General features: G+C 37.3%; 1 protein-coding gene across 1 annotated transcript in view; it reads right to left on the bottom strand.

The window, feature by feature from the left end:
- Positions 1 to 3,228: 3,228 nt before the first annotated feature.
- UBR5 (ubiquitin protein ligase E3 component n-recognin 5) overlaps positions 3,229 to 13,360 on the bottom strand; it is a 140,810-nt gene continuing 130,678 nt past the window's right edge. Inside the window, exons 54-59 of the mRNA XM_048841402.2 lie at positions 12,357 to 12,441; positions 10,668 to 10,823; positions 10,080 to 10,193; positions 8,049 to 8,193; positions 7,285 to 7,370; positions 3,229 to 6,237 (exon numbers count right to left, since the gene is read on the bottom strand). Coding sequence (XP_048697359.1) covers positions 6,025 to 6,237; positions 7,285 to 7,370; positions 8,049 to 8,193; positions 10,080 to 10,193; positions 10,668 to 10,823; positions 12,357 to 12,441 — 799 coding nt within the window. The 3' untranslated portion in view covers positions 3,229 to 6,024. The remainder of the gene's footprint in view (positions 6,238 to 7,284; positions 7,371 to 8,048; positions 8,194 to 10,079; positions 10,194 to 10,667; positions 10,824 to 12,356; positions 12,442 to 13,360) is intronic.

The raw sequence follows: 13,360 nt of genomic DNA, 5'->3' as shown, positions 1-13,360 counted from the left end.
AGTCATGGGTATTTTTAGTAAAAGTCATGGACAGGTCATGGGCAATTAAAAATTCATGGGCTGTGACCTGTCTATGACTTCTTATAAATACCCCTGACTAAATCTTGGGGTGCCGCTGCTGAGGGGGAGCCGGGGCCAGCGGCACCAGCTGTCAGAGGCTGCCGCAGGCGCCCCAGGGACCACTGCTCAGGTGGTCCCTGGTGCCAGCCGCACTGGCTGCTGCTCGGGCAGTCCTGAGGCAGCTGGACCCAGGGGACACCTGAGTAGCTGGCCCTGGAGCAGGCTACTTGGGCGGCCCTTGGGTCAGCCACACTGGCTGCTGCAGAAGTTATGGAGGTCTCAGAAAGCCACAGAATCCATGACCTCTGTGACAAACATGGAGCCCTAATCATTACTACTGAACAAAATAAAATGTGTGGCTATGAATGGTTACCACATATGAAAATACTTTACAGTTCTACAGCACTTTCTATCAGCTCTCAAAGGGCTTTGTTATGGAATTAAATATCATAACATAGAATCGTAGGACTGGAAGTGACCTGGATAGGTCATCTAGTCCAGTCCCCAGCACACATGGCAGGACTAAGTATTATTCTAGACCATTCCTAATAGGTGTTTGCCTAACCTGCTCTTAAAAATCTCCAATGATGGAGACTCCACAACCTCTCTAGGCAATTTATTCCAGTGCTTAACCACCCTGACAGTTAGGAAGCTTTTCCTAATGTCCAACCTAAACCTCCCTTGCTGAAATTTAAGCCCATTGCTTCTTGTCCTATCCTCACAGGTTAAGAACAGTATTTTTTCTCCCTCCTCCTTGTAACAATCTTTTAGGTACTTGAAAACATATGTCCCCTCTCAGTCTTCTCTTTTCCAGACTAAACAAATGCAATTTTTTGTATCTTCTCCCATAGGTCATGTTTTCTAGACCTTTAATCATTTTTGTTGCTCTTCTCTGGACTTTCTCCAGTTTGTCCACATCCTTCCTAAATGTGGCACCAAGAACTGGACACAATACTCCAGTTAAGGCCTAATCAGCGCAGAGTAGAGCAACAGAATTACTTCTCATGTCTTGCTTCAACACTCTGGCTAATACATCCCAGAAGGATGTTTGTTTTTTTTTTGCAACAGTGTTACACTATTCACTCATATTTAGCTTGTGGTCCACTATGACCCCCAGATCCCTTTCCACAGTACTCCTTCCTAGGCAGTCATTTCCCATTTCCTTTGCGAGGTAAGGAAGTATTCTCAATTCTACAGATAAGACCTGAGACAGATGTGTGTAGAATGTTACAAAGTCCGTCCATGGTGGAATTGGGAATAAAATCCAGGTTGCTCTTGGCTTCCTGTTCTATACTTTAGCCACACAAGCATCTTCCCTCCAAAATCAACCTTGAGGGATTTCCCCCAACCCCACACATAACAATTCTCAATTACTCCCTTCAAGTATTTCACAGAAAACCTTCCAAAATCAAAAGCTGAAAATCCATGGAAAGTAACTTTTCAGTTAACATAGTGTTTCTCAACGACCAGTCTGTGGACTGGCACTGGTCCCTGAGATCTCCCTGACACAGTTTAGAAAGGCAGTAAAATGGTCCTGATAACAAGAAGGTTGAGAAACACTGATCAAACACATAAGGAATTCAGCACATCTGAGTCATTTGTTCAGTGACAAAATTTGCAAGACAGTTTCAACACAAAACAATAGGCAATTTAAACTAGGATAGGTAAGTTAACAACACTGTGGAAAATATGACGCACGCAATGAGACAGGGAGAATCAGTGTTAAAAGATATCTACTGTAGGGAATAGTTTATAATGTAACTGGTGGCAACAAAAAAGGCTGCCACAGTTTTGGGGTGCAGAGATATTTCACAAATCAGGAATGTAGTGTCTTCTCTACACAGCTTTGGTGCAGCTGCATCAGGAACATGATTCCCTTTCAATTATCCAGAGGTCTTGGAGGGCCCTCTAAAAACTTCATATGATCAGTTTAAGATAAACAAATTTCAGTTTTAACATTTGGATTTGGGACAAATGTCAGAAACTGAAATTTGGATAACTGGGGATTTGACTATATCATAACCAGTCCTGGGCAAACCACTAGTAGAAAGACAAACTGGAGGGAGTACAGAGAAAAGCAGCAACAATTTTAAGACGGCTGGAAGGACTGACGAATGAGGAAAAAATTAAAAGTTAAATATATTGAATGTGGTCAAGAGACAAAGGGAGGGAGAGATAAAAATCTAAAGAGTGTAAACACAGAATGGAAAGGAGCTATTAAGGATAGTGGAAGGTGTATAATTATGATATATACTACATATTGGTTATGACAGGATGACATTAAAAAAGGAAATTTTAGGTAGAATAGCAGGGAAAACTTCCTGACTCAGGGATATATTAGACTGTGGAATGATATTCCAGGGCTGGTTACAAAAGACCCCATCAATAGATACCTAAAAGATGTACCTACCATAGATAACAGTACAGCAACTACAGGGAGAGGGACTGGATGACCTGCATCATTCCCCCCTGCCCGCCATTTGAATGATAGAATTAAAGATGAAGGGCATTTTAACATTTTCTGCCGTGGCTCATCCTTGGATGGGTGAATTTTAAGTAAATCAGAACACCGCATTAGTTTTGTATATAGTCCATGCTTTTACAATTAAAAAAACCCCACACTTATCTTTGGAAGGGAAGAGTAAAGTCCAGTTTCTCATGCGTTTGAAATAACTAAAATTCTGCAAGAAATACGTTTGCTTTTGCTTGCAAATTTTCTAGTCTATTACTCTTCTCTCCACTTTTAGATTTCATGAACAGAAATCTCACTTGCAATAGCAAAAAACAGTTGTCATTTCAAAGCCAAACTGGGAAATTATACCAGCTAAGTATGAGAAAAAAAAAAGATCATTTTTTAAAATCTAGAATCCCAGAACAGGGTTGCAACATGGAATTTAACTTAGGTGAAGTGTATGATTATTTGAACAGTAACTACCATTAAAATCCAGAATTTGCCAGGTGATCATGATGTGGTATATCATTACAATAGGAACCAACTATTGATCTGTTGGCAAATGTTGACATTTTATTGGAGGCTGCTGTACTACTTAGAGAATTATGAACACTTGAGGAATTAGGCCATAAAACTGAAATATTGCAAACTTTTCTCCTTTTTTTCCTTTTATTTATCTACCGCATCTTAAAAATAAACTAACAGAAGGGCTTAAGTCAAAGGGAAACAAGTGTATGATTTTAATAAACATTTTTCTTATTAAAAACCTTGATATTGCTTAAATATACCATACAGAGAAAAGCTATTTTATAAAGCAACATACACATTTCAAGTCAATGATGGCAACATAAATTATTCTGGTTTATCCCTCTGCTTATGTCATCAGAGTGCCTTGGTTGTGTATATATGGTGAACTACTGTATAAGACTAGTTACCTGTGTAGTTTCTGCCTAGCTATACAGTACAGGTTTTAAAAAAATGTTTATGCTATATACAGAAATATATATACATATAACATATATTTATATGTTATACATACACATACATTTTTATACATATACACACAATACATATATACACAATACTTTACACTTACATACGGCCTTTGATCAGAGGATCTTGGATGAGTTTTACACCATTAAGCCTCACAAAGCTTTTGAGAGGGAGGCAGCTTCTTTATTTTATGGACTGTGAATCTGAGGCCTGATCTATAGTTTTTGTACCAATATGAACTATTTCAGTTAGGGCTGTGATTTTTTTTTTTACTGAAGTATTTATACTGGTACAACCCCTAGCGTGGACAGTTATACTGGTATAAAGGTGCCTTATACCTGTATAGTGTATTCCCTTCCCATGCAGGAATAGCTATACTGGTATAAAGCACCTTTATACCAGTATATAACTGCATCCACATCAGGGAGGTTGTACTGCTTTAACTATACACCACTCTAGTAAAAGCAGTGCAGCATGTGTTTAAGTCTTTGAGCTGAGGGCTTGTCTAAAATAACTTGCTGAAAGTCACAGTGGCAGATACAGGAACGGAATCCAAAATACCAGACTCCCAGTCCCCATTACCTAACCACTTGAAACCTTCCCCGTGCCTATGAGGGCTGTTCTTGGGAATGCTATTATTATTTCATTAATACATGTGGAAATATTTCTCCTGGTTTACTTGGTGCACCTGCAGTTTAACTAAGCAAGTCTAGAAGAGTTAGTCTTATAAAACAATCTTCAGAGTCAAAGTGGCACACATGGTGATCAGTTATGGTCCCAAGCCCTCCTCCATGCATGCAAGATTTAGAGGTGCTACAGAAGCAGGATGCTGCATTTTTAGGTAGGGTGGAAAAAGGAAGGAGCTTAGGTCACTTTTGGTCATCCACCTCCGCTTGGCACTCAAAGTGGCATTAACCAATTTTGGTGGAAAACCAGTTTAGCACCCTTCAGCAAGGAAAGGTCATTGCAGTAGGGAGTCTCAGAGTAAAGGGAAAAGTAGGAGAACAATAAAGTCTCATCAAAACCCATCATCATCAGTCTACTCTATTAAGTCTTAGTAAGCATCACAATTTGATAGCAAGGGCAGCCAAAGGTGCTCCTTCCTTTACTAATGGCCTTCCAACATTTATAATGGAAATCATTAAAGCATTAAGAATTTAATGACAAGAGTACTAGGCTACTATATGTTCAAAGACTACCCTTGTAAAACCAATAATCGCTTTATTAAAAAAGAGTGGAAATACAGTAGGTCCCACTACAATGAATCTGCAGATTTATTCCATCATAATCCATTTTGATTATTAGGGAGAAACTTTCCCTTAAATTCTGCATTTTTGTGAAGAGAAGGGATTGCCTGGCTTGCTCCATTCAGGATTCTCTGCTAACTGTAAAATGTGAGCTGAACTGCTTCCATTATTTATTTATTTATTGTTTATTATATAGTGCAGATGCAGATCAATTTTTCAGTTAAGAAATTGAGATTTTTAATGGACAACTGTGTCTGGTGTAGGCTGTTAAACTAAAATATTCAGAGTTACATAAATAAAAACTATTGTGTCTTCAATATGACTTGGTATTTTGTCTATAATTTCTTTATTAAAAAACTGTAACAAGATACTTAAAAAAGGCTAGATACAAAAGTAGTTAAGCTGCTCACGAACATTAAAATTTTCCAAAATGTATCTTCAATAATCATGATCTTATAAACATTTTACAGTTACCAGAAAGTGCCCAGGCTGAGTTTACACAGTTGAGATACCGCAGTTCAAGTGTCTGGTTATAACTGGAAGTGGAACAATCTCCTGACTGTCTGCTTACTGAAACAGGGATACAAAAATGTTGATTGTGAAATATGAAATAATGTGCATTGGCCTCATCATATGTACAAAAAACCTCACTAAAGGTACAGATTACATGCAAAATATTAGTGATGGGATCTAATGTGCCAGAGTTCAATGCAATCAGAACAGAAATTGCAATGAAAGTGGTTTCATAAGTAAAAGTGAATGATTCCAACTCTTGGATCTGAACTGTGAAGAACTTTTTACAAGTTCAATATACATGATACACAACTGCAGCCAACCACAAATTAAACACCATAAAAAAAGTTAAAATAAAACACAGAACATACTTAATTTTTTATTTTGAAATTCCCTACTCCCTCTATACAAGAACCTTTGCTGAAACACTTTTCACAAAGGCAGCAGTGAATTTTCTGAACATTTTACATATTTTCCCTCAGCAAAAAGATAAATCACAGTGTAAATTATATTGTTCTGCTGTCATCTTTGGCTGGGGTTAGGCCAAGAAGTTATTGACTAGCGAACTGTTACAGTCAAACATTGCTAGTTCTCCTTAGGCCTGTAGGTTACAAACTTAGTACAGGAATGTTTGCATTTAATCAATAAAGTACCACCAGGGGTATGACAGCATCAACTTTCATAAACTTTTATAGACAAATGGAAAAATCTACAAAACTTAGCTAGTAATATTACACAGCAATACACACTTTTTATACTCTACACAAAACCAAAATTCTTGGTCTTAATGGCGAGTAACAATTTCTGTTTCAGAATCTGTTTAGAGGAATAGAGTGGGACATAAAGGCGAGAAATGCAAGTGTTTGCTGTAGGAAGATGTTGGTCATCTGGTGGTCTTATTGTGATGGATGGCATGGGCTGGAATCCCTCCTCACTGGCAGGCAATGATGGGCTTGATGTCCAAAAGTAAACCTAAAAGAATAGAAAAAGTAGGCTGTAACTTTTGCTGGTCTAGAAATATTTAAACTGTCTCCATGGTATAAACATTGGTATCACATACTGATCATTATTTTGACATGAGTAAAATGGGAAAGTCACAGGGCAGTCATGGTGCTTGAACATAAAACATTCCTTGTAGTGTAGAGACTCAGTGGTTACACTGTGTACTATTATGATAATGTTAAACTCCCAGTCATTTCCTCTCTTCTTTCAACTACAAATATAAAATACCACATTTATCAAAGCAACTTATCAAAAGAAGCAACACTCTCCAAATGATATTAACCACATCTTGGTGCAGGAAGTTGGGATTTCCTGTCCTTTTGGGAAGAGGATAACGTCTGTGTATCAGAAACTTTTATATATAATCGAATTAGCCACTTTATATCAAATTACTATAAAATACAGCACTGATACCAAATGCATTAATAGCTAGCAATTGCAGTACCAAGAGTTTACTTGAAAAGTATTAGAAGTGTGAAATATCCTCTTGCAGAGCAAAGTGAATACTGCATTGCACCCTGAGTTCTTTGCCTAAACCAATCCTCTCTAGATTTTCCTCTTTTTACACCAGTCCTTGTTTTCTTTTTTGCAGTTCATTCAAAAATGAGAAGGTTCACATCTCTGAGGTGATCAAAAGAGAACATTTTAAAAAAGTGGGTGAATACACTGCACAACAAGCAAACTTTTCCAATCCTCCATAAACGCAATTCAAACCTGATGCTCTGACCACCTGTTAGTGTGAAACCTCTAAAACATGGACTGCATATATGCTTCAGAGTTCTGAGATATGGACAAAGAAGGATACACCAATATTAATTTTCTTGTGAACAAAGCTAGGTTTCATATTCAGTCTCCAGAGCTGAAAGCCTACTGCACTAACTCCCTAGTACTTACTTTGCCACTCTACCAGTGTAGAAAACCTTTCCGTTAAAACAAACAAACAAAAAATACTAAAAAGCAATGCTGATTGTTGAAAAACAGTCTTAAGCAACCTTTTACAGGGGAAGGACAACTTACTAGATCTTGTCTTTCTGTCATACTCATCTTCTCAACTATGGACCAAAACCAACGCTTGAACTGCAAAAGCTTCTCAGCATTTTCTCCTGTTTGAAACAGAATAATTAAATTAAATGTATTTGACAATGAACATTTAGAGCACATGTTTTATATACACCAGCAAATAAAATACTTAGGGTCACTACTCCTCCCCACAAAACCGGCACACCAGGAACAAGGACAATTCTATGTCAAACACACATTCAAAAGTGTTTACATTAAAGGACTAGACTGAAGAACACTGGTGTAAACAACTAATAAAATTAAGACACCATGTGATTTACTAACTAGTTGTATCTAAGTTCGTAACAGTTCAATGAAATATTGCTTTAAAAATATTACACTACATCAATCATAACTCTAAATATATGGTCAGGCCAGGATTTGGCAGGAAAAAATAGCACAACCTATAATTTGCTCTCCTTGCATTCTGATGGATTATTTATATAGTGATACCCTGGAAAGAGTTGTGTATTGTTCTCTTCCATTTTGAGTGAAGATGCTTAAAAGTGGCAAATAATAGGGTCCGGCACACTGAAAATCCTTTTAAAATATTATATTTAGAGCCATTCATTAAGGTCAATGAACAGAGCTGGTTTTAAGCTTAGAAAAAGTTGAAAAAAAATTATCTTTGCTATCCATCTCTATATAAAGGACAGACAGGTGAATACTGCTAAATTTCTAGCTGTACAGCTCATTTCCTAAACAGACTACATATTTCATACCTGACTCATCATTGAAAGAGGTAAAGCTGATCAGCATTTGGACGTTTACTTCACCACAGCCGTTTACCAAAAGCCTGAAATCTTCTGCTGTCAAGTCTTCTAATGAATTCTTTGGAAGCACATCCAGCAGACCTTTCCTCATTGCCTGAAAGAAAGAGTCACACGATTCACTTTACACTGATCACCTTTGCTACTGTTTACGTGAATCTCTGAGAAGTTACATACAAGGAAGTTCACAGCTCACAAATATCAGTTGATCTTCCTCTTGGCCGTTCACCTCTTCCATGTTCAATCTCAAATGGTAAAAATGTTTTTTTGAATGGAAGCTATATGGGCCCATGGTCTAGAACTTGCAGTATTCAGGCCTAGACCAGCAACAAACATTGCTAGACTAAGGGAACCAGTGACAATTATTTTTAAGGTTGGCACCTTGCAAACCACTGGTAGTACAAACAAGTGCTCTCTCTCTCACTGGAATTTGAACTTTTCAATATAGCCGTTTTTTCTATGTCCTACTCAGTTACAATATATCCACAATTCTTTTTATTACCTTGCTGCCCTCTACCTGAAATTCCCACTTCCTTGAATTATGAGACTGCTTTAAAAATCTGCCACTTTGAGAACCACTAAACTTAAAAACTAATGCTGTAGCTGTATCTCATTAGAAAGCCACTAAAATGAGAAGGGGTATGGACAGCTTCCACGTGAGAAGAGATTAAAAAGACGGGGACTGTTCATCTTAGAAAAGAGACAACTAAGGGGGGAATATGATAGAGGTCTATAATATCATGAATGGCGTGGACAAAGTCAATAGGGAAGTGTTATTTACCACGTAACACATGAATCAGAGGTCACTTCATGAAATTAATAGGCAGCCAATTTTAAAACAAACATATGGAAGTACTTCTTCACATAATGCAGTCAACCCATAGCACTCGTTGCCAGGAAATTTTGAAGGTCAAAAGTATAACTGGGTTCAAAAAGAATTAAATAATTTTACAGAGAACAGGTCCATCAACGACTGTTAGCCAAGATAGTCAGGGGCACAACCCCATGCTCTGGGTGTCCCTAAACCTCTGACTGCTAGAAGCCAGGACTGGACAACAGGGGATGGATCACTCAATCCCTCTGAAGCATCTGGCACCAGACACCGTTGGATAAGAGGACACTGGGCTAGATGAACCCTTGGTCTGACTTATTATGGCCATTATTATGTTCTTGAAATGAATATTCAGGAGATACTAACTGATAAATCATGTCAGAACTGCAATTGGGGGCACGGGAAGGTGGGGAGGCAAATGACAATAAGGACAATATAATTTCAAAGTCTAATATCCCATGGCCTACAATGGTTGGAAACAGTTTAGCAGTCCAGTAAATTGCCCTAAACACTGGTCTCTAAATCAGTGATCATAAAGCAAATATTTTTATATCTAATCTTTTATTTCAAAACAAGCTTCTAAAAACAAGACCAAGTTTTACTTTTAATATAATTTGAGACAGATTCTGGTCATTTTTCTTGTTAAAAAAATATCAACAATGGTAAGAACAAAAATTCTGCTGTCACTAGCCACACTGATCCTGCACAGAGCAGGCATAAGGAGGCCAGAAGCTCCAGTGACTTTATGCTGTCAGAGTTTGGCTTGTTATATCTCTGAGCTAAGAGGTTAAATAAATCTAGGCTGACAAAAATAGAGAAAAATGGAAGATTTTACAGAATCCATATGTCTTTGAAGATAAGCATTTCCCCAGTATACATGTTATGTAAATTCAAGATATTAATTTTTTAATCTATATGTAAATGCTGAAGTTTAACTAGTCATTGAGCTAACTTTAATTCTTCCTTTGAATTTATATCCTTCTTTCTATTCAAATGAGCTTTTAGGGTAATCGAGGTCTCCACATGATTAAGTTAGCAACTGTGTAACAAGAAACAAAGATTAATACCCTTCAGAAGTTGGACAACTTGGAATGGAACGCGGCATATGCAGAAATAGACAGAATCATTCCAAAACACTACAAAGCACTTACATGTAGAGGTTGTTCTGCTACTACCAACATTCTGTGTTCTGCATATTTCCGGACATATTCATAAACATTCTGAGGGGTGACTGGTATATTTACACCATTGGAGATAAGTTCAACCTATGATGAAGCAGCAAAAGGGGAGAGGATTTAAAAACATACTTTAAAAGCAGAAAAAAGAAACAGTTAAAACAAGAGTATCATTTCTATTACTGTATGCAGTAAATATATTGTGGTGTTATACAGCTTTTTCACTCTTAAAACAAGTTTTCAATGGGTTATTGGTTCGGACTATTACCATTACCATGAACAGAAGTTTTACATTTAAAACCAGTCCTCGTGATGAGACCAATAATAGTGGTACTGCTGATTTCTCATTTAGATTATACTAAACAGCCCATAAATACTAGGGGTGGGATATTCAAAAATACTTAAGTGATTTAGGAACACAAATCCCACAGACTTTCAATGGGTCTTGGGCTCCTGAACACTTAATCAGTTTAGAAAAATCTCACCTTAAATCTACAGTCTGGGGTTTGACAGGCTATGAACAAGTAACATTAAACTGTAAAGTCAAGTTCAGCTTGCACCTACCTGCCCTCCACCCTCCTCCTTGCACAGGTCTATTGCAAATGCTAAATCCATTGCTGCAAAAACAGCATCAGCATCCGTGCTCTGGGAGGCTAGGATAAGTTGCCGCAAGCTCTCATACATAACCGGATCAAAAAAAGCAAAGTCATGCCAGTTCACCTAAAATAAGGTAGATGTTTGATATGTAGCATTGTTTTTATAAATATATTCAACATAATTAGATCTAGAACTGATACAATATGTACACTAGCATAAGGCACCTAAATAGCCATGTAATGAGGCATTTACTCAAACACTTGGAAAGAATGGCAATCAATCAATAAATGTAATTTCCATTCTCATCCTGATTTTCTGAGGTGCAGGAACATAACACCAGATTGAAGTGCATTGGCAAAGCACAGAGAAGGTTGTAAAGCATTTGCCCACACTAAGAATGACTATAGATCTAGGCAACTAAACTCTTGGAACGTATCCTTTCCATAAATCAGCTTGGGTCAGAACAGACCTTGGTGGATTTTTCAAGAGGATTTGAAAATGGGGTCACATGTGTCACCACTCCTTTCCTCATCTCCACACTCCCTAAAACTCTGGAAAGAAAATTCACCTGCACCTTCACAGAAAGAAAGCTTCTTCCCAGCAGCTGTAAACTCCTATAGGTGGACGTTTTTTGTGCCCAGTAGTTGCCCTCCTACCCTCAACAAGCAGATCTTTTGAGCAGATCCTTTCCTTTTTTGCCCCATTTTGGGGGCCTTTGCTCCATCGATTATCTGTCTTTCCATCTAAGACAGTACTTTGTGGTGCCCCTAAACTCAACTACAGGGAATTTTGGTGCTTCTCATTTTTCCCATGTTGCCCACTCCTCTGCTGTCGTCATGAGGGAACCCTAGGAGTCTTTTACTCAGATGGTAGAGCAAGGAGATTGTCCTTCTGTTTTGGAAACGGATTGGAGTGTTCTTGTGCATCCATACCCGCTTGCTCCTTTGTCACCATTCCCCTGCCCCATTTGTTAAAATCATATCCATTTTAGCCATCAGAGCCAGTCATTGTCTTTTTTTTTTTTTTTTTTTTAAACAAACACCAAAATGAAGGCCAGGGATAATGGAAAACTTTGTTTAGTTTGTTGCATCAGGTACCATATTGAGAGGTATATTGCCAAAAGATAATAAAAATGTGATCTTGACCTAAAACAGTTAAAACATAGGCAATTGCTGGACTGCATTTAAATTTTATGTCTACACCTGAAGCAGAATTTGAAATCTGATTAAAGAATTTTCTCAATTGTTAAACAAAATGCCTTTTTGAAAATATTAACATAGAAAGAGCAAGAGAGAACTAATGCTACAGCACTGGTTCTTCAACTTCACGAGCAAAAAAAAAAAGGGAGATCAACCCTGTCCCATTTTAAATACGTAATTAATAGAGACAGATAGATATAGATGTATATAGAAAGAGAGCGAGCGCGCACATTATGTCATTGGAAACCTGCCTCAGTCAATTTCTTGGCATCCACTTGGCAAACTCAGTTTAATTGTAAGACAACAAAAAAATCAAAACTGCTTTAATTAAATCTAGTATTGCCAAACAAGCACAGTGTTAACATCAAAACATATACTTTGTAAAAAAAAAAAAAAAAAAAAATTAAAAACTAAATCTTATGTACTTAAAGGCAATTCAGATGTCTGATCAACTTACTTTTCTGCCCAGAAGAACTTTGATAACGTGTCTGTTTAACGTGATGGGACACAGTTCATTCTGCAGTAAGCACAACCCTAGAATTCTGAGAACAAAAAGAGTACTATTAGAAAATCACAAAAGGAAATTGTTTAAAAAAGTGGGATTCAAAAGAGTTTCCTGAATATTTCAACAAGAAAAAAAAAAATTAACTCTGGAATTCAGGTTGAAGCTAGCTTCCAATTATAAAACCTCATATTTAAGAATTCCCAATGCCAACATCCCCCAAAATAAATCACTGTTTCCGAAATGGTGCATACAGTACCTCATCCCATGGGGAAAGTTTTTCTAGGAAGCTTGGTTAAAAAATAATCCGCTATTTTTCCTGAAAGAACAATCATGGGTAAAGAAGGATCACTTCCTCAAAAATACCTGCTGCAACAGAACTCCACTCCTGGAGACTAAAAATCTCCACAGATATTTCTATGAAAGAAAATATCCAAAAATAACCAATAATATAAAAAGTTAGTGGAAAGAAAACAAACCTATTTTATGTGAGTCTCAGCAAAAATAGGGATAAAATAAGAGGGTTCCCAAAAATTAAAAAAAACAAAAACAAAACAAAAAAACCCCACACAGACAGGACAACTTAGGCAAAAACTTTCTGCAAAAAGGCTGTTAAAATGAATTTTGATAGCTGCCTTCTGGCTGATCAATTACACTTCATAATGGTGTGAAAAGAACTCTACATACCTGCCCTATAAATCTGTTTGGAAAATTATGAGTCTGGCTGTGTAAGTAAATATCAAATGATTGAATGAGCTTTGAAGCTATGGGTTCAATTGTTACAATAAAAAATGCAGTCAGATAAAACACAGACATGGTTCTTCTGGAATTAGGAGAATCTGCTGTATTGGAGTGAAAACAATCAAGAAGTGAGTGGATTTTTAAGGGTGTCATTCTTCTCCAGCCATAAGCCTATGGACTTCCACAAATTGGCTCTAAAAAGTGCCTCAGCAGAGCAA

This window comes from Caretta caretta, chromosome 2, assembly GCF_965140235.1.
Source record: "Caretta caretta isolate rCarCar2 chromosome 2, rCarCar1.hap1, whole genome shotgun sequence".
NCBI classification, from domain to species: domain Eukaryota; kingdom Metazoa; phylum Chordata; order Testudines; family Cheloniidae; genus Caretta; species Caretta caretta.
This window is presented reverse-complemented; position numbering and strand designations above follow the sequence as displayed.